Source organism: Stegostoma tigrinum, chromosome 46 (assembly GCF_030684315.1).
Source record: "Stegostoma tigrinum isolate sSteTig4 chromosome 46, sSteTig4.hap1, whole genome shotgun sequence".
NCBI lineage: Eukaryota > Metazoa > Chordata > Chondrichthyes > Orectolobiformes > Stegostomatidae > Stegostoma > Stegostoma tigrinum.
Genome location: NC_081399.1, coordinates 7,020,583 through 7,047,238, shown reverse-complemented (window position 1 = coordinate 7,047,238; position 26,656 = coordinate 7,020,583). Strand labels below are relative to the sequence as shown.

Sequence of the window (26,656 nt, the reverse complement as noted above, 5' to 3'; positions counted from 1 at the left end):
TCACACACACACGCTCTCACACACACTGTCTCTCTCTCACACACACACACACTCTCTCACACGCACTCACACTCTTCCTCACACACTCTCTCACACACACAATCTCTCACATACTCACTGTCTCTCTCACACATACTCTCTCTCTCACACAAACTCACTCTCACACACATTCTCTCTCTCACACAAACTCTCTCACAGACACACTCTGTATCACAGTGTTTCTCTCACACACACTCTGTCATACACACACTGTCTCTCACACACAGACTCTCAAACACACACGCACAATCCCCCTCTCAAATGCACACACACACTCTCTCTCACACACACTCTCTCTCACACACACTCTCTCTCACACACATTCCCTCTCTCACACACACATTCTCCCTCTCACACACACATTCTCCCTCTCACACACACTCTCTCACACACACACACGCTCACACACACTCTCTCACTCAAACACACTCACTCACTCTCTCACTCATACACAGTCTCACACTCTCTCACGCTCTCTCACACAGTGTCTCTCGCACAAACTCTCTCTCACACACTCTCTTTCATAGACACTCTCTCTCAAACACACTCTCTCACAGACACACTCGCTTGCAGAGACACACTCTTTCTCACACACACACTCTCTCTCACACACACACACTCTCTCTCTCACACAAACACACATACTCTCACACCCTCTCACACTTTCTCTCCCACAGCCTCTCTCACAGTCTCTCATACTTCGCACGTACACTGTCTTTCACACACACACTCCCTCACACAATCTCCTCACACTCTGTCTCTTGCTCTCTCACAGACACACTCTCTCACACAATCTCCTCACAATCTGTCTCTCACTCTCTCACACACACACTCTCTCACACAATCTCCTCACACTCTGGCTCTCGCTCTCTCACACACTCTCTCACACAATCTCCTCACACTCTGTCTCTCGCTCTCTCACACACACACTCTCTCACACAATCTCCTCACACTCTGTCTCTCGCTCTCTCACAGACACTCTCTCACACAATCTCCTCACAATCTGACTCTCGCTCTCTCACACACACACTCACTCACACAATCTCCTCACACTCTGGCTCTCGCTCTCTCACACAATCTCCTCACGCTCTGTCTCTTGCTCTCTCACAGACACGCTCTCTCACACAATCTCCTCACACTCTCTCTCACACTCTCTCTCACAATCTCCTCACACTCTGTCTCTCGCTCTCTCACAGACACGCTCTCTCACACAATCTCCTCACACTCTCTCTCTCACTCTCTCATAGACACACTCTCACACAATCTCCTCACACTCTGTCTCTCGCTCTCTCACACACACTCTCTCACACAATCTCCTCACACTCTGTCTCTCGCTCTCTCACAGACACTCTCACACACACAATCTCCTCACACTCTGGCTCTCGCTCTCTCACACACACTCTCTCACACAATCTCCTCACAATCTGTCTCTCGCTCTCTCACACACACTCTCTCACACAATCTCCTCACACTCTGTCTCTCGCTCTCTCACACACACTCTCTCACACAATCTCCTCACAATCTGTCTCTCGCTCTCTCACACACACTCTCTCTCACAATCTCCTCACAATCTGTCTCTCGCTCTCTCACACACACTCTCTCACACAATCTCCTCACACTCTGTCTCTCGCTCTCTCACAGACACTCTCACACACACAATCTCCTCACACTCTGGCTCTCGCTCTCTCACACACACACTCTCACACAATCTCCTCACAATCTGTCTCTCGCTCTCTCACACACACTCTCTCACACAATCTCCTCACACTCTGTCTCTCGCTCTCTCACACACACACTCACTCACACAATCTCCTCACACTCTGTCTCTCGCTCTCTCACAGACACTCTCACACAATCTCCTCACAATCTGACTCTCGCTCTCTCACACACACACTCACTCACACAATCTCCTCACACTCTGTCTCTCGCTCTCTCACACACACACTCTCTCACACAATCTCCTCACACTCTGTCTCTCGCTCTCTCACAGACACTCTCTCACACAATCTCCTCACAATCTGACTCTCGCTCTCTCACACACACACTCACTCACACAATCTCCTCACACTCTGGCTCTCGCTCTCTCACACAATCTCCTCACGCTCTGTCTCTTGCTCTCTCACAGACACGCTCTCTCACACAATCTCCTCACACTCTCTCTCACACTCTCTCTCACACAATCTCCTCACACTCTGTCTCTCGCTCTCTCACAGACACGCTCTCTCACACAATCTCCTCACACTCTCTCTCTCGCTCTCTCATAGACACACTCTCACACAATCTCCTCACACTCTGTCTCTCGCTCTCTCACAGACACGCTCTCTCACACAATCTCCTCACACTCTGTCTCTCGCTCTCTCACAGACACTCTCACACACACAATCTCCTCACACTCTGGCTCTCGCTCTCTCACACACACTCTCTCACACAATCTCCTCACAATCTGTCTCTCGCTCTCTCACACACACTCTCTCACACAATCTCCTCACACTCTGGCTCTCGCTCTCTCTCACACACTCTCTCACACAATCTCCTCACACTCTGTCTCTCGCTCTCACACAGACACACTCTCTCACACAATCTCCTCACACTCTGGCTCTCGCTCTCTCACACACTCTCACACAATCTCCTCACAATCTGTCTCTCGCTCTCTCACACACTCTCTCTCACACAATCTCCTCACACTCTGTCTCTTGCTCTCTCACACACACTCTCTCACACAATCTCCTCACACTCTGTCTCTCGCTCTCTCACAGACACACTCTCTCACACAATCTCCTCTCACTCTGTCTCTCGCTCTCTCACAGACACACTCTCTCACACAATCTCCTCTCACTCTGTCTCTCGCTCTCTCACAGACACACTCTCTCACACAATCTCCTCACACTCTGGCTCTCGCTCTCTCACACACTCTCACACAATCTCCTCACAATCTGTCTCTCGCTCTCTCACACACACACTCTCTCACACAATCTCCTCACACTCTGTCTCTCGCTCTCTCATAGACACACTCTCACACAATCTCCTCACACTCTGTCTCTCGCTCTCTCACACACGCTCTCTCACACAATCTCCTCACACTGTCTCTCACTCTCTCATAGACACACTCTCACACAATCTCCTCACACTCTGTCTCTTGCTCTCTCACAGACACTCTCTCACACAATCTCCTCACACTCTGGCTCTCGCTCTCTCACAGACACTCTCACACACACAATCTCCTCACACTCTGTCTCTCACTCTCTCACAGATACACTCTCTCACACAATCTCCTCACACTCTGTCTCTCACTCTCTCATAGACACACTCTCACACAATCTCCTCACACTCTGTCTCTTGCTCTCTCACAGACACTCTCTCACACAATCTCCTCACACTCTGTCTCTCACTCTCTCATAGACACACTCTCACACAATCTCCTCACACTCTGTCTCTTGCTCTCTCACAGACACTCTCTCACACAATCTCCTCACACTCTGGCTCTCGCTCTCTCACAGACACTCTCACACACACAATCTCCTCACACTCTGTCTCTCACTCTCTCACAGATACACTCTCTCACACAATCTCCTCACACTGTCTCTCGCTCTCTCACACACTCTCTCTTACACAATCTCCTCACACTCTGTCTCTCGCTCTCTCACAGACACTCTCACACACACAATCTCCTCACACTCTGTCTCTCACTCTCTCACAGATACACTCTCTCACACAATCTCCTCACACTGTCTCTCGCTCTCTCACACACTCTCTCTCACACAATCTCCTCACACTCTGGCTCTCGCTCTCTCACAGACACTCTCACACACACAATCTCCTCACACTCTGTCTCTCACTCTCTCACAGATACACTCTCTCACACAATCTCCTCACACTCTGTCTCTCACTCTCTCACAGATACACTCTCTCACACAATCTCCTCACACTCTGTCTCTCGCTCTCTCACACACTCTCTCTCACACAATTTCCTCACACTCTGTCTCTCGCTCTCTTACAGGCACACACACATACTTGCACAACTCTCTCTCGAGTTTAACTCGCTTGAGTTTGGGATTGGCGTTGATGTTAAATTTGGGAAAGGGGTTGATTTTCGGATTAGGATCAAGGTTGTGATTCATATTGGAATTGGTAATGATTTTAGCTGAGTTGGGGATTTTGGGGGAGTGCGGTTAGGTTTGAGAGTTGAGAAGAGTTTGGGATTGGGATCGAGGTGGTGATGAAAGTTGTATTTGCAATTGGAGTTGTGGTTCTCATTGGGAATGGAATTGAGTTTGGGGTTGGGTCTGGGATTGGGATTGAGACTGAGGTTGGGAGTGGGATTGAGTTTGGGAATGGCCTTGAGTTTGAGATTTGGATTGAGTTTGGGTTTGGGATTGAGTTTGGGAATGGGATTGAGTTTGAGATTTGGATCGAGTTGGGATGGGGATTGAATTTGGGATTGAGTTTGGGAATGGGATTGAGTTTGGGATTTGGATTGAGTTTGGTATTGGGGTTGAGTTCGGGATTGAGTTTGGGAATGGGATTGAGTTTGGGATTGGGAGTGAGTTTGGGAATGGGATTGAGTTTGAGATTTGGATCGAGTTGGGATGGGGATTGAATTTGGGATTGAGTTTGGGAATGGGATTGAGTTTGGGATTTGGATTGAGTTTGGTATTGGGGTTGAGTTCGGGATTGAGTTTGGGAATGGGATTGAGTTTGGGATTGGGAGTGAGTTTGGGAGTGGGATTGAGTTTGGAAATGGGAGTGAGATTTAGATCAACATTGCATTTGGAATTTACTCAGAGGAAGAGACACAATCGAGATGATTGAGTTGGAGAAAGTGTAAAGTCTATTTCATGTTGGTTCTTTAGGTTGTGTTTCTGATTCTGATTGAGTTTGAGATCCACTGATTCTGGGACTGTGATAATGGGAACTGCAGATGCTGTAGAATCCAAGATAACAAAGTGTGGAGCTGGATGAACACAGCAGGCCAAGCAGCATCTCAGGAGCACATCCAGGAGGAGCATCCTCTCTGATGAAGCGTCTAGGCCCGAAACGTCAGCTTTTGTGCTCCTGAGATGCTGCTTGGCCTGCTGTGTTCATCCAGCTCCACACTTTGTTATCTTGGATTCTGGGACTGTGACAGGAAACGATGAGCTTTGACAGGCCACAGCTTGCCTTTCGGGTAACAGGACACTTGTTCATAAACTGTGAAGGACCACTGCATCCCCAAACAGTACAACATCGTCTCCAATGAATCATGACAATCAGAACAGTGTACTGATAATCAGCAAAGCAGAACAAAACAGAGAAACTTGAGCTCTCTGATGAAGGGTCTAGGCCCGAAACGTCGGCTTTTGTGCTCCTGAGATGCTGCTGGGCCTGCTGTGTTCATCCAGCCTCACATTTTATTATCAGAGAAACTTGACACTGTGTTTGTGAGAATTAAGACTGGTTGCCCAAAGAACAGTGACCAAGCCTGTTTCACCCTCTAGGCAGGGAGTTCCCCATCGCAATCTCAGCAAGAAAGGGAAAACATTCATTACAAAGATCAATGTAAATAAATCTTGTGACAAAAGACCCATAACCAGTTGCTTCTTCAATGGTGTTCCATCACTTGCTTCCCTTATTTTCATGGGAGGTATTTCTCGAAAGGGATCCCATTGAACTTATTGCATGATGGCTAACCCTGTTCATGTGGCTGTTTCCAAACTGTGAGAGACCAGGGATCTCTAGGGTAGCACAGCCAGATGCCGCCTGGGCTAGAGGTTACATCCCATTCCTTTCTGAGGGACGAAAAACCCGGCATCCCCAGTTATTCTCAGCAATGAGAATTCTGCCCCCTCTCCTACGATGTGGGTCACTCAAAATTCACAGAATTGAGCACTGCTGGAGGGTCAGCACTGAGGGAGCGGGCACTGCTGGAGGGTCATTGTTGAGGGAGCGGGCACAGTCGGAGGGTCAGTGCTGAGGGAGCGGGCACAGTCGGAGGGTCAGTGCTGAGGGAGCGGGCACTGTTGGAGGGTTAGTGCTGAGGGATTGGGCACTGTCGGAGGGTCAGTGCTGAGGGAGCGGGCACTGTCGGACGGTCAGTGCTGAGGGAGTCGTCACTGTCCGAGGGTCAGTGCTGAGGGAATGGGCACTGTGGGAGGGCCAAACGCACCAACCAAATAAATTTGCAGCAGGAGCAGGTCACTCAGAGTCTGAAACATGCTCCATCATTTATGAATACCATGGGAGATCTGCCCACTCACATTTGCGTCTTTATCTCAAATCTCTGCTTTCACTGCATTTTAAATGAGAGTTCAAAAAGATCACACCTTCTGAGAAAAATGTCTTGAGTGGTGGACATGTCCATCATGGGCCTCCTGCAGTGCCACAATGATGCCACCCGAAGGTTGCAGGAACAGCAACTCATATTCCGCTTGGGAATCCTGCAGCCCAATGGTATCAATGTGGATTTCACAAGCTACAAAATCTCCCCTCCCCCCACTGCATCCCAAATCCAGCCCAGCTCGTCCCCTCACCCCACTGCATCCCAAAACCAGCCCAGCTCGTCCCCTCACCCCACTGCATCCCAAAACCAGCCAAGCTCGCCCCTCCCCCCACTGCATCCCAAAACTAGCCCAGCTCGTCCCCTTCCCCCACCACATCCCAAAACCAGCCCAGTTCGTCCCCTTCCCCCACCACATCCCAAACCCAGCCCAGCTCGTCCCCTCACCCCACCGCATCCCTAAACCAGCCCAGCTCGTCCCCTCACCCCACTGCATCCCAAAACCAGCCAAGCTCGTCCCCTGCCCCCACCGCATCCCTAAACCAGCCCAGCTCGTCTCCTCACCCCACTGCATCCCAAAACCAGCTCAGCTCGTCCCCTCACCCCACTGCATCCCAAAACCAGCCCAGCTCGTCCCCTCACCCCACCGCATCCCTAAACCAGCCCAGCTCGTCCCCTCACCCCACTGCATCCCAAAACCAGCCCAGCTCGTCCCCTCACCCCACTGCATCCCAAAACCAGCCAAGCTCGTCCCCTGCCCCCACCGCATCCCTAAACCAGCTCAGCTCGTCCCCTGCCCCCACTGCATCCCAAAACCAGCCCAGCTCGCCCCTCCCCCCACCGCATCCCTAAACCAGCCCAGCTCGTCCCCTCACCCCACTGCATCCCAAAACCAGCCAAGCTCGTCCCCTGCCCCCACCGCATCCCTAAACCAGCCCAGCTCGTCCCCTCACCCCACCGCATCCCTAAACCAGCCCAGCTCGTCCCCTCACCCCACTGCATCCCAAAACCAGCCCAGTTCGTCCCCTTCCCCTACCACATCCCAAAACCAGCCCAGTTCGTCCCCTTCCCCCACCACATCCCAAACCCAGCCCAGTTCGTCCCCTCCCCCCACCACATCCCAAAACCAGCCCAGCTCGTCCCCTTCCCCCACTGCATCCCTCAACCAGCCCAGCTCGTCCCCTCCTCCCTAACCTGTTCTTCCTCTCACCCATCCCTTCCTCCCACCTCAAGCTGCACCTCCATTTCCTACCGACTAACCTCATCCCACCTCCTTGACCTGTTCGTCCTCCCCGGACTGACCTATCCCCTCCCTACCTCCCCACCTATACTCTCCTCTCCACCTATCTTCTCCTTTATCCATATTCGGTCCGCCTCTCCCTCTCTCCCTATTTATTTCAGAACCTTCTCCCCATCCCCCCTTTCTGATGAAAGGTCTGGGCCCAAAACGTCACCTTTTGTGCTCCTGAGATGCTGCTTGGCCTGCTGTGTCCATCCAGCCCCACACTTTGTTATCTTTTATTCTGCTCACTGTGTTTTTTTTGTTAAATTGCCTGCTGTTCTGTGGTTCATGCACTCGGACTGCCAGATCCCTCTGCACTCAGAGCTCCGTAAGCTGTCACCGTTTTCATTGATAACACGGTGTGGAGCTGAATGAACACAGCAGGCCAAGTAGCATCAGAGGAGGAGAGAAGCTGACATTTCGGGTCGAGTCCCTTTTTCTGAAGAAACACAGCGGCTACAAGAGCAGGTCCGAGGCTGGGAATCCTGCAGCGAGTAACTCCTGCCCTGTCTCCCCCACAAAGCCTGTCCCACCATCTACAAGGCACAAGGCAGGAGGGTGATGGAATACTCCCCTCTTGCCCTTGGATGGGGGAAGCTCCAACAAATACTCAAGAAGCTCGACACCATCCAGGACAAAGCAGCCCCCACTCGATAGGCACCGCATCCACAAACATCCCACTCCCTCTGCTGCTGACAAAAAGTTGTGGCTAAAAATTGTGTTGCTCCAGAAAGGAGGTCCACATAGTTCTTGGAGCAAAAGGGATCATGGATATGGGAAGAGGTCGGGACTTCTGATCTTGGGTTTGATGATCGGCCATGATTGCATTGAATGGGAGCAGTATGTTTGAGGGGCTGAATGGCCCACTCATTTTCTTATCAATCGTGTTGCGGCTGTAAGCAGAGTCATTGAGATCTATATAGAGCATGGAAACAGACCTTCGGCCCAACATGTCCATGCTGACCCTATATCCTAATTAATCCAGTCCCATTTGCCAGCATTTGGCCCATGTCCCTCTAAACCCTTCCTATCCATGTCCCCATCCAGATGCCTTTTAAATGCTGTAACTGTACCAGCCTCCACCGCTTCCTCCGGCAGCTCATTCCATACACGCACCACCCTCTGTGTGAAATAGTTACCTCTCAGCTCCCTTTCCCCTCTCACCTTAAACCTATGCCCCTCTAGTTTTGGACTCCCCCTACCCCTGGGGGAAAAGACCCTGTCTATTCACCCTCTCCATGCCCCTCATGGTTTTATAAACCTCTATAAGGTGCCCCCCCCCCCACGTCAGCGCCCGACGCTCCGGGGAAAATAGCCCCAGCCTCTCCCTGTAGCTCAAACCCTGCAACATCCCTGTGAATCTCTCTGAGCCTTTCACAACATCCTTCCTGCAGCAGGGAGACCGGGATTGAACGCAGTATTCCAAAAGTGGCCCTCACCAATACAGCCGCCACGTGAACCCCCCCCAGCTCCCTGTACTCAATGCACTGACCCATAAAGGCCAGCGTACCCAACCCCTCCTTCCCCGCCCTGTCCACCTGCAACTCCACTTTCAAAGAACTATGAACCTGCACCCCCCCCCCCCCCCCAACCAAGGACTCTCTGTTCAGCAACATTCCCCAGGACCTTCCCATTAAGTGTGTAAGTCCTGCCCTTGTGCCTTTCCAAAATGTAACCACCTCACACAGAGGGTGGTGCGTGTATGGAATGAGCTGCCAGAGGAAGTGGTGGGGGCTGGTACAGTTACAGCATTTAAAAGGCATCTGGATGGGGACGTGGATAGGAAGGGATTAGAGGGACATGTGCCAAATGGGACTGGATTGATTTAGGATATCTGGGTCAGCATGGCCAAGCTGGATCGAAGACTCTGTTTCCATGCTGTGCAGCTTTATGTCTCCATCTTTTAATTTTCTGCGACAAGGTGCAGCAGATACATGGGACCCCCATCCCCTGCACATTCCCCTCTGAGCCCCTCCCTATCCTGACTTGGAAATATATCCCCCGCTCCTTCAGTGTCGGGGGTCAGAATCCCTGGAATTCCCTCCCTAAGGGCATATTGTGGGTCAACCCACAGCACAGGGACTGCAGCGGCTCGAGGGGGCAGCTCACCCCCACCTTCTCAAGGGGGGCAACTAGTAGATGCTGGGCCCAGCCTGTGACGCCCAAGTCCCAGGAATGAATTTAAAAGCATGAGTTTTGAAAGTTCCTGCGTTGATGATTACATTTTAATGTGAAAGGAATGATTACATGGACTGCCACTGCTTTTTGACTTAACACATATTTAATTCATTTTACATTGCACTCCAGAAGGTTATACAACCATTTGAAAGTGTTTCGTTTTAGATTATTATGAGAGTACATCAAGTTGACTAAATTATTGTACAAATGGCGTTTAGTAATGGATTATCAGTTGCTTGATCTTAAGCTCTGGAATTCCATTGAGGCATAGAAAGCTCATATGTAGGTATTAAGGAGGATGAATGCAATTTTGATATTTGTTGCTATGGGATTAAGAGCGTAAAAGTTAGAGCGTGTTGCGGCAAACGTGTAGGGTGTTAGTGAGACTGCACCTGGGGTACTGCGTACAAACCTGGGCCCCTCGCTTGAGGAGGGATGATGTGGCTTTGGGAGGTATCACTCTGTTAGGTGTCAGAGGTGTCAGAGGTGAGAGGTTTGCCTGCTGAAGAGAGGCTGTCCCCTTGGTCTCTGCAGGTCGAGGCGAGTCAGAGGAGACGGAATCGAGGTAAATAATAACAGGGCCGTAAGATGTAGGAGCAGAACTTGGGCCATTCAGCCCATCCGCTGCACCGTTCAGTCATGGCCGATAAGTTGCTCGACCCCATTCTCCGTGATCCCCTTTGACAATTGAGAATTGACCTACCTCTGTCTTATATACAGGAGGCTTTAAGATGCTAAAGGGGGTTGACGCAGTGGCTGGAGAGAAGACGTTTCCTCATGTGGGGGCAACACAGAGCAAGAGGCCATCGTTACAGGATAAGGGACAGCAGTATTGAAAACGCAGGCACAAGGAGGAATTTCTTCCCTCCATGGTTTGTGCTATTCACTCCCCCTGAGCGTACTGGATGTTGGGACACTGAGCAAAGTTAAGGAGGGGACGGAGAGATTTTTTAAAATTAGCGAAGGGTTGAAAGGTCATGGAGAGATCAAGCATAAATGGTGGAGCAGGCTGAATGGCCTCTTGCTGCTCCTAGCTCTTGCAACACCACCCTCCCCCCCCAAGACGTGTCGAGCCAAGGGTCCCAGCGATTCCTTCCTGGGTCCATGACCATGTTTGGTCCGACTGCTCAATCGTGGCTTTGTCACGCAAATGCAGGCTTCTCTGGGCCGGGGCTGGGGGTGGGGGTGGGGGGAGGTGGTGGTACGAAGGCACTTCTCCTGGCTCTAGAGTGAATGGCTTGTAGACTGACCAGAAGAAACGGTAGTGGGTGGGGAGGGGGGTGGTGTGGTTAAGCCACGAGGAGAGGCCGAAGAGAGAGGCAGAAGCGATTGAGGGGACAGGGAGGGCAGGAAGCGTCCGCTCCCAGGTGACAAGGCAATCTGGCCTGAGTGCGGAATACTGGTTGACCGTCCATTCATTCAAACACCCACCCCACCCCCGGTATCGGACAGTCCCATCGTGTTAGCGGAGCTGATCACAAGTGGAACAGTGCACAAAATCCTCACTGGGGTCCCACAGGTGTGGCTGCAGACCATTGCGCCAAAGGTGCATTTAAAACCACGGCCTGGGCGGGGATCGGAGAGATGGAGACAGTCAGTCAGCACCAATAAATGACAAACATAGAACACACAACAGCACAGTACAGGCCCTTCGGCCCACAATGTTGTGCCGACCTATCATCCTACTTTAAGATCAATCTCCCCTGCGTACCCCACATTTTACTATCCTCCATGTGCCGATCCAAGAGTTGTTTAAAAGTCTCTAAAGTATCTGACTCCATGACCACTGCCAGCAGCGATTTCCACATGTACCCACCACTCTCTGTGTGAAGAACCTACCTCTGACATCTCCCCTTCCTCCAATCACTTTAAAATTATGTCCCCTTGTAATAGCCATTTCTGCCCTGGGAAAAAGTCTCTGGCTGTCCACTCTATCTATGCCTCATCATCTTGTATACCTCTATCAAGTCACCTCTCTTCCTTCTTCACTCCAATGAAAAAGGCCCTAGCTCCCTCAACCTTTCCTCATAAGACCTGCCCTCCAATCCAGGCAGCATCCTGGTAAATCTCCTCTGCACCCTCTCTCAAGATTCCACATCTTTCTTATCATGAGTGACCAGAAATGAACACAATATCCCAAGTGTGATCTAATCAGAGTTTTATACAGCTGCAGCATAACCTCACGGCTCTTAAACTCAATCCCCCTGCCAATGAAAGCCAACACACCATATGCCTTCTTTACAACCCTATCAACCTGGGTAGCAACTTTGAGGTATCAAAGGACGTGGGCGCCAAGATCCCTCTGTTCCTCCACACTGCCAGAATCCTGCCATTAAACCTGTATTCAAATTGGACCTTCCAAAATAAATCACTTCACACTTCTCTGGGTTGAATTCCATCTGCCACTTCTTCACCCAGCTGTCAATGTCCCGTTGCAACCTACAACAGCCCTCCACACTGTCCACAACTCCACCAACCTTTGTGTCATCGGTAAACTTACACCCTTCCACTTCCTCATCCAAGTCATTTATAAAGATCACAAAGAGCAGAGGTACCAGAACAGATCCCTGCATAGCATCACTGGTCACCGAGCTCCACACTAAATACTTTCCATCTACTACCACCCTCTGTCTTCTATTGGACAGCCAGTTTTGTATCCAGACAGCCAAATTTCCATGACACCCATGCCTCCTTCCTTTCTGAATGAGCCCACCACGTGGAACCTTAAGAAATGCTTTGCTAAAATCCATATACACCACATCCACTGCTCTACCTTCATCGGTGTGTTTTGTCACATCCTCAAATAACTCAATAAGGCTAAAGAGACATGACCTGTCCATCACAAAGCTATTTCTAATCAAACTGTGCTTTTTCAAATAAACATGAATACTATCTCTCAGAATCCTCTCCAATAATCTGCCCACCACGGAGGTAAGACTGGACGGTCTCTAATTTCCAGGATTATCCCGATTCCCTTTCTTGAACAAGAGAGCGACATTTGCCACCCTCCAATCTTCTGGTACTAATCCAGTGGGCAGTGAGGATGCAAAGATCATTGTCAAAGGGGCAACAATCTCTTCCCTCGCTTCCTGTAGAAACCTTGGGGAAATCCCGTCTGACCCTAGGGTCAAAAAATCATCCCACTTTACTGTCAGTGCTAAGGGAGCGCCGCACTGTTGGAGGGTCAGTGCTGAGGGAGCGGGCACTGTCAGAGGGTCAGTGCTGAGGGAGCGGGCACTGTCAGAGGGTCAGTGCTGGGGGAGTGGGCACTGTCGGTGGGTCAGTGCTGAGGGAGCGCCGCACTGTCAGAGGGTCAGTGTTGATGAGTGGGCACTGTCGAAGGGTCAGTGCTGAGGGAGCTGGCACTGTCGGAGGGCCAGTGCTGAGGGAGAGGGCACTGTCAGAGGGTCAGTGCTGAGGGAGTGGGCACTGTCGGAGGGTCAGTGCTGAGGGAGCAGGCACTGTCGGTCAGTCAGTGCTGAGGGAGAGGGCACCGGAGGGTCAACACTGAGGGAGCGGGCACTGTCAGAGGGTCAGTGCTGAGGGAGCGGGTGCTGTCGGAGGGTCAGTGCTGAGGGAGTGGGCACTGTGGGAAGGTCAGTGCTGAGGGAGCGCCGCACTGTCAGAGGGTCAGTGTTGATGAGTGGGCACTGTCGAAGGGTCAGTGCTGAGGGAGAGGGCACCGTCGGAGGGTCAGTGCTGAGGGCGCACCTCATCGATGGGTGCTAGAGTGCTATTATAATATACTGTGAAGTGATACATGTGTAGGCGGGTCCACTGTGTCTAACTAAAGTGTCCGGGAGCGAGTCCAGCTTGCAAACCCGGCTCAGTTATTCACTGCTTTTCCCGTGAAGCAGTGGGTTCGTAATGTGAGACCTCCCTGTCTCAGTTTGCATCGGAATGGAATTAGACACCTCCTGAGCATTCACCACGTTCCAAGACTCGAACATCCCACTCCCTCCCCCGCCACCGACGCTCGGTCGCAGCAGTGTGTACCATCTACAAGATGCTCTGCGGAAATACACCAAAGATCCTCAGGCAGCACCTTCCAAACCCCACGGCCCACTTCCATCCAGAAGGACAAGGGGCAGCAGGTACATGGGACCCCCACCCCCTGCACGTTCCCCTCTGAACCACTCCCTAACCCGACTTGGACTTATATCGAGCGTTCCTTCACTGGGTCAGAATCCCTGGAATTCCCTCCCTGAGGGGCATTGAGTTAACCCCCCAGCACATGGGCTGCAGCGGTTCAAGGAGGACACCACCCTCCACCTTCTCAAAGGGGGGCAACTAGGGATGGATAACAGAAGCCTACTTAACTCACCGCCTTGCTCAGTGGTACTGAACGCAGGGACTTGCGGGCGTAGGTTGCGACCACGACAGAGATGACGAGTTCCAACAAGTTGAATAGCAGTGGGAAAGCTGCCATGACATATTCTAGTGCATCCTGGGATAGAAAGAAGAGCAACGTTACCGAGCGGGTCCCTGTAAAAGCCCCACACTGATGGTGGCTATCTATCATTCCCACCCCGCCCCGTCTCTATCTCCTGCTCTCTCTCTGCCTCACACTCTCTACATCTCTCTCCACCTTTCCTCTGTTACTGTCCTGTGCACTCTATCTTGCTGCTGTGCTCTCTTCTGTCCTCCCCCAGGTTCCTTTGCGCTCTCTCTCTCTCTCATGCACACACTGTCTGTTACTGAGTAGGTGACAGGTGGTTTTAGCATCGCGGGGCCCGACTAACATTTCGGGGACCGCGTTCAGACCCCAGCCCGACGGATGCTGGGATTTGAAAGCAACGCAAACTTGGATTGCGGAGTTTCTCCTCACGTCTCCTTCTCCGTTCTTTTACCTTCACTCCCTTGACGTCATCGCTTCGCCTTTCAGCCCACCCATATCCGTCGCCGACTCCCGCGGTCACCTCAGCGACGAGGCCCTGCTTCCTGTCAGGACTCCATTCTGTTCCATCCCCGCTGCGCCACCCCATCCTCTCCTTTCTGAGATGGGTGGGGGAACCATTCCTTGTGATTTTTTTGTCCCCCCTCGTACCGATTTAGCGTCCCTCTTCCTTCTCGAACAAGATGTCCTGAACTCCCCGCGGACTCAGAAGCCCAGTTTCGGTGAGTAGTCCTCTTGGCCTGGTTTCCTGGCCGAGAGTCCTCAGCGTGGGGCGTCTGAGGTGACGTCCCCACCCCCAGAGCGGCCTCCACTTTCTAATTTATTTCCTGCGGTCTGCAACCCCCGACTTGTTAAAAATTCCTTTACTTTCCTGTGTTCCTAAGAATTGGTACTGTGCCTCTGTGCTTGAGAATGATACCCTAAGTGACTTGTAAACTTCTGAGTTGAGCACATGAGACGACAAAATTAATTCATTCTCATCTATCTGATGTCTCCTTTTCTCTGTCAGCTCAACTGCTACTTTGTCACTTGCATTGGACCTCCACCTATAACAGTTTCACTTACTCCTCCCCTGTATCCGCTGTACTCGTTGTGGCTTCCTCTACATTGGGGAAACCAAGCGAAGGCTTGGGGACCGCTTTGCAGAACACCTCCACATGGTTCGCAATAAACAACTGCACCTCCCGGTCGCAAACCATTTTAACTCCCCCTCCCATTCTTTAGATGACATGTCCATCATGGGCCTCCTGCAGTGCCACAATGATGCCACCCAAAGGTTGCAGGAACAGCAACTCATATTCCGCTTGGGAACCCTGCAGCCCAATGGTATCAATGTGGACTTCACCAGCTTCAAAATCTCCCCTCCCCCACTGCATCCCAAAACCAGCCCAGCTCGTCCCCTCCCCCCACTGCACCACACAACCAGCCCAGCTCTTCCCCTTCCCCCACTGCATCCCAAAACCAGTCCAGATTGTCCCCGCCTCCCTAACCTGTTCTTCCTCTCATCTATCCCCTCCTCCCACTTCAAGCTGCACCTCCATTTCCTACCTACTAACCTCATCCTGCCCCCTTGACCTGTCCGTCCTCCCCAGACTGACCTATCCCCTCCCTACCTCCCCACCTATACTCTCCTCTCCACCTATCTTCTTTTCTCTCCATCTTCGATCCGCCTCCCCCTCTCTCCCTATTTATTCCAGAACCCTGTCCCCATCCCCCTTTTCTGATGACGGGTCTAGGCCCGAAACGTCAGCTTTTGTGCCCCTAAGATGCTGCTTGGCCTGGTGTGTTCATCCAGCTTCACACTTTGTTATCTCGGATTCTCCAGCATCTGCAGTTCCCATTATCACTGTTCACTTACTTCTCCACTGCCCAAGAACTTTTTTCCAACCCTTTTCAGTTCTGAAGCATCAGCCCAGGTGTGAAGGGTTCACTCTTGTTCCTCTCCCCACAGATCCTGCCGGCTTTCTCCAGCGTTTTGTGCACGTGACCCCTGTCTGTTGTTGTAAAAACCCACCTGGTCCACTAATCTCTCCTCTCCAGAAGGAAATCTGGCCTAAGTCCGAGCCACAGAAAAGCAGGCAATTGCCCCACCCCACCGCCCACCAACAATTTGCCCATCCCTAATTGCCCCAGAGGGCAATTCAGGGTCAACCATGTTGCTGTTTGGGTCTGGAGTCACATGTAGGCCCAGGCCAGGTAAGGATGGCAGTTTCCTTCCCTAAAGGACAGTAGTGAACCAGGTGGTTTTTCCTGACAATTGGCAATGGATTCAGGGTCATCACTAGATTCTTAATTCCATATACTTTATTGAATTCGAATTGCACCATCGACCATGGCAGGATTCGAACTCAGGTCTTCTGAATATTATCTGGGTCTCTGGACTAACAGTCTGGCGATTATACCACCAGACCATCTCCTCCCTGAGTTAACCACTGCCAGACATGAAAATGATTGCTCGCTCACAGTGCTGTCCATTAACACTGGTCTGCTCCAGTTTCATGTGCAGCCCACTGCAAACCTTTTATATCCCACAGATCAGTATCATGGTGTGCGCTCATCCCTAAAATGACGCTCCACTGCCTGGGTATGTCATTCCAAGTTGGCCCTTTTCCCAAAGCTGGGAAATCGTGGAGCTCTGGGGCTGACGGTCGCTGTGTGCTGGTGTAGAGGTCACTTCGTCCTGACCTACTACTTGCATTGAAAGAACTCACTGTGTGTCTGCCATTCTACAGTGCTTGATCGAGGTGACAACTCCTCTGTGCAGGGTAACCAGGTGCTACTTGGTCTGATATTTGTTGAGAGCGTTGAATGTTTGCACTCTGACTGAATCGGTGAAGCTCAACTCCGTTCTTGTAATAACCCGAAAGAACAGCGGACGCTGCGAGTCAGAAGCGAAAGCAGAAATTGCTGGAAAAGCTCAACGGGTCTGGCAGCATCTGCGGAGAGAAATCAGAGCGAACGTTTCGGGTCGGGTGACCCTTCCTCAGAAATCCGACTTTGCTACTCGCGTCTGTTACTGTTTCGAGTTTCGGCAGATTATTCACAATCGGAACAGTAGATTCAGTAGTCACGGTGTATGTGGGGCTTGACATTATTCTTCATGCTAGGTTAGATAAATATGAGGTGCTGCATTTTGGAAAGGCACATCAGGGCAGGACTTATACACTTAATGGTAAGGCCCTGGGGAGTGCTGCTGAACAAAAAGACCTTGGGGTACAGGCTCATAGTTCCTTGAAAGCGGAGTCACAGGTAGAAAGGATAGAGAAGAAGGTATTTGGCACTCTTGCCTTGATTGATCAGTGCATTGAGTATAGGAGTTGGGTGGTCATTATGTGGGTCTACAGGATATTGGTTAGGGCCACTTTTGGAATACTGTGAGCAATTCTGGTTTTCCTGCTATAGGAAGGATGTCACGAAACTCAAATGGGCTCGGAAAAGATTTACAAGGATGTTGCCAGGGTTGGAGGGTTTGTGCTACAGGGAGAGGCTGAATAGGCTGGGGCTATTTTCCCTGGAGCGTCGGAGGCTGAGGGGTGACCTTACAGAGGTTTATAAAATCGGGAAGAGAATGGAGAGGGTGAATAGACGAGATCTTTTCCCCAGGGTGGGGGAGTCCAAAACTAGAGGGCATAGGTTTAAGGTGCGAGGGGAAAGGGACCAGAGGGGTGACTTTTTCACACAGAGGGTGGTGCGTGTATGGAATGAGCTGCCAGAGGAAGTGGTGGGGGCTGGTACAGTTACAGCATTTAAAAGGCATCCGGATGGGGACATGAATAGGAAGGGTTTAGGGGGAGATGGGCCAAATGCTGGTGACTGGGACTGGATTAATTTAGGATATCTGGGTCAGCATGGACTAGTCGGGCCGAGGGGATCTGTTTGCATGTTGTATATCTCTATGACTCTACGGTCAGCATGGACAAGATGGACCGAATGGTCTGTCTCCGTGCTATACATCTCTAACCCTCTCTGACTACCATCTACATCTTTCCATTTACCACTTGAGGATCGCTGTGTAACAATATTCAGCAGGACTTGCTCAATGGTCCAGTTGCCCTCTCAGCCTTGACCAGCGACAATATGGTGACGTGGAGCTGAATCTCCCGGGCCTTTAAACTGTCGTGGAGTTTTTCACTGGTGACCCAGGAGCTTCCCAGCGACCCTGGGAATGCTCTAACGGCTGAAGGGTGGACATCCACAATCTCAGCCATTGTCGCAGAAGTCAGCTGATCCAGCTCCCAGTCTCCTGAAGAGCTGTCAACCAGTGACAAGATAGGAGGGAAGAGGTCCCCTTCAGGTTCTCTCCAATGGTTTGTCTGTAGTTTGCTTTGTTGGAGGTCTGTCAGAAGCAACTTGATTCAATCCCTTGTTGACATGGATGGATACATACCTGCGTTTCCATTCACATCCCCTTATGGACGTCGGCTCTATCTCCTTTGAACAAGTGACCATCGCTGGCTCTCGCTTGGAAGTAGAGTAGACAGGTCCGGGAGAAGGCCCTTTGAGCCTGCACCACCATTCAATACGATCATGGCTGGTCATGCCATCTCAGTATCCCATTCCCACAATCTCCCTGAAACCCTCAATCCCTTTAGCTGCAAGGCCCACGTATAGCTTCCTCTTGAATATATCTCTCAAACCCGCCTCCAACAGTTTAAGAATTCCACAGGTTCGTAACTCTCTGAGTGAAGAAATTCTTCCTCATCACAGTCCTGAATGACTCACCCCTTATTCTTAGACTGTGGCCTCCTCGTTCTGGGCTTCCCCAACATCAGGAACATCCCTCCTGTATCTCGCCTGCCCAGTCGCACCACAATTTTATATACAATCCCCCATCATTCTTCTAAATTCCAGCGAGTACAAGCCCGGTCGATCCAGTCTCTCCTTATATGTCATCCCGGGAATCAGTCTGGTGAACCTTCTCTGGGTTCCCTCAACAGCAAGAACATCCTTCCTCAGACCAGGCAACCAAAACTGCGCTCGATACGCAAGGTGCGGCCTCACCAAGGCCCTATATAATGGAGGCCACTTATCTCTCTTATCGAAGATGCTGTGTCTTTGATGCTTTCAGACCATCCCATTACCGCTTCCTGCACCACTGGGAACGATGCATTGTGTATTGGGTTCTTGCTTTGAGAAAGGCTTGTGTCCTTCAGATTCCATGCCCCTTGCTAGGGTGGCCATGCCAATCTGTTGCCTCTTGTCGAATCTTGAAAATGTCACACACCATCTCAGCATCCTCAACTTTCTTCATAGGGAGTGCTGCTCTGGACAGCAATGGGTATCCTCTTCCATTATGCGGTACTTCCAGAACTGTAGGAACATTCTTTGGAGATCGAAGACTTTTTGAGGTAGGTTATATCCCAAAACCGCTGACAGTATGTCTCTCCTTCACAGGTAGTGATTAAAATGCTCATAAGCAAAGACCAGAATATCATGTGCTTCACCTTAAGTCAATACACTGACTGTGATCGCTCCCGAAGCTAACACCATGCAGGATAATGCACTCCACACAACTTTGGAGATTTCTTTCCATCTGACAGCCTACACATTTTATAATAGAAATCTGAGCCAGGACAGGATTCATTGGCACTAATCCCCAGGATCTCCTGTAACCATTTCAGGGGTGGGGCATCACAGCTCATTCTGAATTGTTCACCTCCTTTCTAAGAAACCACCTCAGTTCCCATTTCTCTTTGTGAAATTAACTGTTGTTTCGATATCTTCTATCTTCCACAAGGACCAGCGATATAGATATGTAGTCCCCAGCACTCAGGCTCCTTGTCTCCATGCTACCACCCCACTCTCTCTCATTTCCCTCCCCCACTCTCTCTCCTTCTCCCCAACCCTCTATCTCTCATTCTCCCCATTTCCCTCCCCCCACCATTGGGCCTTCCTCATTTCCACGCCCCCCCACACATTTTCTCTCTCATTCAACCCCCCAACTCACCTCTTCTCTCTCATTCCCCACTCACTCTCTCTCTCAAACCCCCCCACTGTCTCATTCTCCCCAACACTCTCTATCTCTCTCTTCCCATTTGCCCTCCCCATTCACCCTTTCTCGCTCTCTCTCTCATTTCACCCCATTATCTTTGGATCTCTCTCTCTCAATCTCCCCCTCATTCATCCCTTCTCTCTCCCTCTCATTCCCACCTCTCTCATTCCCCCCATACTTTCTCTCTCCACCCCCCCACCAATCTTTCGCATGCCAACCCCACTCTCACTCATTCTCCTCCCTCTCTCACCACCCACTCGGTCTCAATTTATCCTCCCACCTTCTCTCCTACCTCAAAGCGCAAACCCTCTCCCCCGACTCTGTCTATCTTCAGCCAATTGCTTCTGCCAGAGCGTCACTCTCTCCCACACTCTACTGTTGTCTCGTTACCTCTCTCGCCATTCTCAGTACCTCTCTCCCTGTCTCTGTATCTCCGTGTGCTCTGTCTCTCTCTAATGTTGCAGGTTTTCCTCGTGTGTCAGGGACAGGAGTCACGGGTGGGAACTGGCACAGCCACCTACCTCACACTCATTGTAGAGGCAGAACACAATGTCTGAGGAATGGCCCAGCAGAAGAAAGGCGTTGAAAGCTGTGGTCAGGGCACTAATGATGTTCAGGGCCAGACAGGCTCGGATCTGCGAGGGCAAAAAGAAAAGAGTGGGAGTGATAAACCACGGCTAGGCCCAAAACGGCAGAGTAGCACAGGGACTGGAAGGGGAGGTTGCTCACCTCTGCATTTCTGCAGCGTGGGAGACAGACAGTCACAGAGAGAATGGCAGAGAAAGAGATGGAGGGCAAGAGGGTGAGGCAGAGGAAGACAGATGAGTAGAGGGCCTGGCAGAGCGATTGGCCTTGGGTAAGCCCAATCAGTGTTCAAAAGGGCTTACCATGTTGACGGTGGGCCTGTCTTCAGCCGCTATGGACACCACCCCCGTGATGATGCACTGCAAGCAGATAGAGGGTCAACAGTCATGTAGGGAGTCACAAATGGACAAGATACATCCCAGAAACTCAGCCAGCACCTTCCAAACCTGAGATCTCCTCCATCCAGAAGAGGAAGGGCACCTTCCTGACCCTAACCCCGCGAGTGACCCAGCCCCCACGCACACTCTCAGGCAGCCCCTTCCCGACCCTAACCCCGCGAGTGACCCTGCCCCTGCCCACACTCTCAGGCAGCCCCTTCCCGACCCTAACCTCGCGTGTGACCCTGCCCCCACCCACACTCTCAGGCAGCCCCTTCCCGACCCTAACCCCGCGAGTGACCCAGCCCCCACCCACACTTTCAGGCAGCCCCTTCCCGACCCTAACCCCGCGAGTGACCCTGCCCCCACCCACACTCTCCGGCAGCCCCTTCCCGACCCTAACCCCGCGAGTGACCCTGCCCCCACCCACACTTTCAGGCAGCCCCTTGCAGACCGCAACCCCTCAAGTGACCCTGCCCCCACCCACACTCTCAGGCAGCCCCTTCCTGACCCTAACCCCGCGAGTGACCCTGCCACTGCCTACACTCTCAGGCAGCCCCTTCCTGACCCTAACCTCGTGAGTGACCCTGCCCCCACCCACACTCTCAGGCAGCCCCTTCCCGACCCTAACCCCGCGAGTGACCCTGCCCCTGCCCACACTCTCAGGCAGCCCCTTCCTGACCCTAACCTCGCGAGTGACCCTGCCCCCACCCACACTCTCAGGCAGCCCCTTGCAGACCCTAACCCCACGAGTGACCCTGCCCCTGCCCACACTCTCAGGCAGCCCCTAACCCCGCAAGTGACCCTGCCCCTGCCCACACTCTCAGGCAGCCCCTAACCCCGCAAGTGACCCTGCCCCTGCCCACACTCTCAGGCAGCCTCTTCCCGACCCTAACCCCGCGAGTGACCCTGCCCCTGCCCACACTCTCAGGCAGCCCCTTGCAGACCCTAACCCCGCGAGTGACCCTGCCCCTGCCCACACTCTCAGGCAGCCCCTTGCAGACCCTAACCCCGCGAGTGACCCTGCCCCTGCCCACACTCTCAGGCAGACCCTAACCCCGCAAGTGACCCTGCCCCTGCCCACACTCTCAGGCAGCCCCTAACCCCGCGAGTGACCCTGCCCCTGCCCACACTCTCAGGCAGACCCTAACCCCGCGAGTGACCCTGCCCCTGCCCACACTCTCAGGCAGCCTCTTCCCGACCCTAACCCTGCGAGTGACCCTGCCCCTGCCCACACTTTCAGGCAGCCCCTTGCAGACCGCAACCCCTCAAGTGACCCTGCCCCCACCCACACTCTCAGGCTGCCCCTTCCTTACCCTAACCCCGCTTATGACTCTGCCCCCACCCACACTCTCAGGCAGCCCCTATCTCTGTAACCTCCTCCAGCCCCTACATGAGGGTGCTCATTTTTCTCTAGTCCTTTGTCTTATGACGTCCCTCGACGATATTAAAGTAGATTTGCAGAGTTTACGTACTTGAACGGTGAGCCAGGCGTTAAAGCCAACCTTCAGAATTTCCCAGGGATTGTCTGAGATCGATCCGAGCAGTAACAATGGGATGGTCAGCCCGAGGATGAGGTGTATTACCTGAAAACCAGCAGGACACTTCATTGGCATGGTATGACATGGGATAGATCTGTCATCAACAGTCACACCTGACCAAAGCAGCAGTCAGGGTTTGAGCTACAGGGTGAGGCTGGGGCTATTTTCCCTGGAGCATTGGAGACTGAGGGGTGACCTTATAGAGGTTTATAACATCATGAGGGGCATGGAGAGGGTGAATAGGCAAGGTATTTTCCTCAGGGTGGGGGCAGTCCAAAATGAGCGGGGCAACGGTTTAAGGTGAGAGGGGAAAGATTTAAAACGGGTAACTTTTTCACACAGAGGGTGGTGCGTGTGTGGAATGAGCTGCCAGAGGAAGTGGTGGAGGCTGGTACAGTTACAGCATTTAAAAGGCATCTGGATGGGGACATGGATAGGAAGGATTTAGAGGGACATGGGCCAAATGCTAGGACATGGGACTGGATTAATTTAGGATATCGGCTCAGTGCTGACAGGATGGGTTGGCCTGTGCTGTAATCTCTATGACTGTAAGTGAACTGCTGTGCAAATGGTGCAGTGCTTCAGGATATGGAGTGCAACGGAGAAGAACTCTCTCACTGTAGGAGTGGTGGGATTTTTAGGGAGGCAGACCAAACATTCCCAGGTACTGTTTAACCTCCTTCCCACGGGAAGGGCACTCCCGTCCCAGCAGAAATGCCATGGGGGCTTCCCTGTATGGTAACCCTGGGAGGGGGAGGGGATTGCAAGGGTAATGCGCGTGGTCGAGGAAAGAATGAGACGGAGCAATCAGGATTGGGTGGGGCGAGGGGGGGAAGCAGGGAGAGGTGGGCGGCAGGGTGAGGCTGGGATAATGAGGTGTAGAGCTGGACGAACACAGCAGGCCAAGCGGCATCAGAAGGGGCAGGAAGGCTGACGTTTCGGGCCTGGGCCCTTCTTCAGAAATGGGCGAAGGGGGCGCTGGGAATGCTGCCATGCTGAGTCTGTGCCACCGGGCCAGGGTGCGAGGCAGGCTGAGGACCGGGCCGAGGGGAAAAGTCTTCGCTCGGAGGTTTGAATGCCTTTGGAATTCTCTCTCTGTGTGCTCCCCCAACCCCCGTCACAGAAATGTTCAGTCGGGGAGTGTACTCGGCACCAAGGTGGAGGGATTGAGGGATATGGGGAGCCAGCGGAAGAGGGGAGGTGAGCGAACGGCTGGATGGGTTGAATGGCCTCCTCTGAGTGTGATTACATGATGTTCTCGTTATATGTTGCACAACACGTTGCTGGACATATTCTCAAAAGCAATTTTGACTCTGAGCCAGGGACGCAGATGCTTGGGAAGGAGACAGAAAATCTCAGTCAACAAGGAGAGTTGAAAACAAATTGTGATAGGGTTGGGGGGCGCGGTGCTGGTATAAAGTGAGAGAGGAAGGGAGAGACAGAGAGAGAGAGAGAGAGAGAGAGAGAGAAAGACATAGAGAAAGACAGACAGAAACACATACACACACATAGAGAGACAAGAGAGGAAGGGAGAGACAGACAGAGAGAGAGAGAGAGAGAGAGAGAGAAAAACATAGAGAAAGACAGACAGAAACACATACACACACATAGAGAGACAGGGACAAAGACAGTCATTGAAAGAGAGAGAGAGACAGATACATTCAGAGAAAGAGAGAGAGAGTCAGAGAGAAAGAGACAGAGATAGAGAGAGAGAGAGAGAGACAGAGAGAGTCAGGGAGAGAGACACACAGACCGAGAAAGACAGAGACACAGGGACTCAGACAGAGAGGGAGAGAGACCGAGAGAGAAAGACAGACAGTGAAACACGGAGACAGAGAGAGAGGCGCACAAACAGATAAAGAGAGAGAGAAAAAGGAGGAGACAGCAAGAGAGATTCAGGGAGGTAGGGAGGAGGTTGCGGGAGGGAAGTTCAGGGCTGAGGGCCCAAGGCAGCTGAAAACATGACCCCCCCATGGAGAAGGCAGTAAAATCACGGTAGGAACAAGAGGCCTGAATCAGAGGAGTGCAGAGAGCAGGGAGGGGTGGGAGGAGATAGCAGTGATTTTGCTGCTCAGACCCAGGAGGACATATTTCGAAATGTTAAACAGAGCTCAATCAACAAGGGGGACAGTAAACTATCCAACAGTGGGCAGAGGGTGAAGCAGGAAAGTCAGATGGAGAGAGAGAGAAACACAGAAAGGAACAGAGAGAGTGAGAGACACAGTCACAGATTAAAAAAAATGACAGAGAGAGACGGGGCAATAGGGGCTGCAGGGGGTTACAGAGATAGGGAGGGGGTGTAGGGGCTGGAGGGGGTTACAGAGATAGGGAGGGGGTGTAGGGGCTGGAGGGGGTTACAGAGATAGGGAGGGGGTGTAGGGGCTGCAGGGGGTTACAGAGATAGGGAGGGGGTGTAGGGGCTGGAGAGGGTTACAGAGATAGGGAGGGGGTGTAGGGACTGGAGGGGGTTACAGAGATAGGGAGGGGGTGTAGGGGCTGGAGAGGGTTACAGAGATAGGGAGGGGGTGTAGGGGCTGGAGAGGGTTACAGAGATAGGGAGGGGGTGTAGGGGCTGGAGAGGGTTACAGAGATAGGGAGGGGGTGTAGGGGCTGCAGGGGGTTACAGAGATAGGGAGGGGGTGTAGGGGCTGCAGGGGGTTACAGAGATAGGGAGGGGGTGTAGGGGCTGGAGAGGGTTACAGAGATAGGGAGGGGGTGTAGGGGCTGGAGAGGGTTACAGAGATAGGGAGGGGGTGTAGGGGCTGGAGGGGGTTACAGAGATAGGGAGGGGGTGTAGGGGCTGGAGAGGGTTACAGAGATAGGGAGGGGGTGTAGGGACTGGAGGGGGTTACAGAGATAGGGAGGGGGTGTAGGGGCTGGAGAGGGTTACAGAGATAGGGAGGGGGTGTAGGGGCTGGAGAGGGTTACAGAGATAGGGAGGGGGAGAAGGGGCTGGAGGGGGTTACAGAGATAGGGAGGGGGTGTAGGGGGATGGAGGGGGTTACAGAGATAGGGAGGGGGTGTAGGGGCTGGAGGGGGTTACAGACATAGGGAGGGGGTGTAGGGGCTGGAGGGGGTGACAGAGATAAGGAGAGGGTGTAGGGGCTGGAGGGGGTTACAGAGATAGGGAGGGGGTGTAGGGGCTGGAGGGGGTTACAGAGATAGGGAGGGGATGTAGGGGCTGGAGGGGGTTACAGAGATAGGGAGGGGGTGTAGGGGGATGGAGGGGGTTACAGAGATAGGGAGGGGGTGTAGGGGCTGGAGGGGGTTACAGAGATAGGGAGGGGGTGTAGGGGGATGGAGGGGGTTACAGAGATAGGGAGGGGATGGAGGGGGTTACAGAGATAGGGAGGGGGTGTAGGGGGATGGAGGGGGTTACAGAGATAGGGAGGGGGTGTAGGGGCTGGAGGGGGTTACAGACATAGGGAGGGGGTGTAGGGGCTGGAGGGGGTTACAGAGATAGGGAGGGGTTGTAGGGGCTGGAGGGGGTTACAGAGATAGGGAGGGGGTTTAGGGGCTGGAGGGGGTTACAGAGATAGGGAGAGGGTGTAAGGGCTGGAAGGGGTTACAGAGATAGGGAGGGGGTGTAGGGGCTGGAGGGGGTTACAGAGATATGGAGGGGGTGTAGGTACTGGAGGGGGTTACAGAGATAGGGAGGGGGTGTAGGGGCTGGAGGGGGTTACAGAGATAGGGAGGGGGTGTAGGGGCTGGAGGGGGTTACAGAGATAGGGAGGGGGTGTAGGGGCTGGAGGGGGTTACAGAGATAGGGAGGGGGTGTAGGGGATGGAGGGGGTTACAGAGATAGGGAGGGGGTGTAGGGGCTGGAGGGGGTTACAGAGATAGGGAGGGGGTGTAGGGGCTGGAGGGGGTTACAGAGATAGGGAGGGGGTGTAGGGGCTGGAGGGGGTTACAGAGATAGGGAGGGGGTGTAGGGGATGGAGGGGGTTACAGAGATAGGGAGGGGGTGTAGGGGCTGGAGGGGGTTACAGAGATAGGGAGGGGTGTAGGGGCTG

At 52.6% G+C, this 26,656-nt stretch overlaps 1 protein-coding gene across 7 annotated transcripts in view; it reads right to left on the bottom strand.

Annotated features, from left to right (window-relative positions):
- Positions 1-9,836: 9,836 nt before the first annotated feature.
- The window catches only part of LOC125449630 (uncharacterized), a 37,557-nt gene continuing 20,737 nt past the window's right edge, over positions 9,837-26,656 (bottom strand). For all 7 annotated transcript variants that reach the window (XM_059642794.1, XM_059642800.1, XM_059642798.1 and 4 more), the window contains 5 exons: positions 22,578-22,688; positions 21,028-21,084; positions 20,662-20,775; positions 14,077-14,199; positions 9,837-11,317 (listed from right to left, as the gene is read on the bottom strand). In XM_059642794.1, the coding sequence (XP_059498777.1) occupies positions 11,255-11,317; positions 14,077-14,199; positions 20,662-20,775; positions 21,028-21,084; positions 22,578-22,688 (468 nt within the window). In that variant the 3' untranslated portion in view covers positions 9,837-11,254. The remainder of the gene's footprint in view (positions 11,318-14,076; positions 14,200-20,661; positions 20,776-21,027; positions 21,085-22,577; positions 22,689-26,656) is intronic.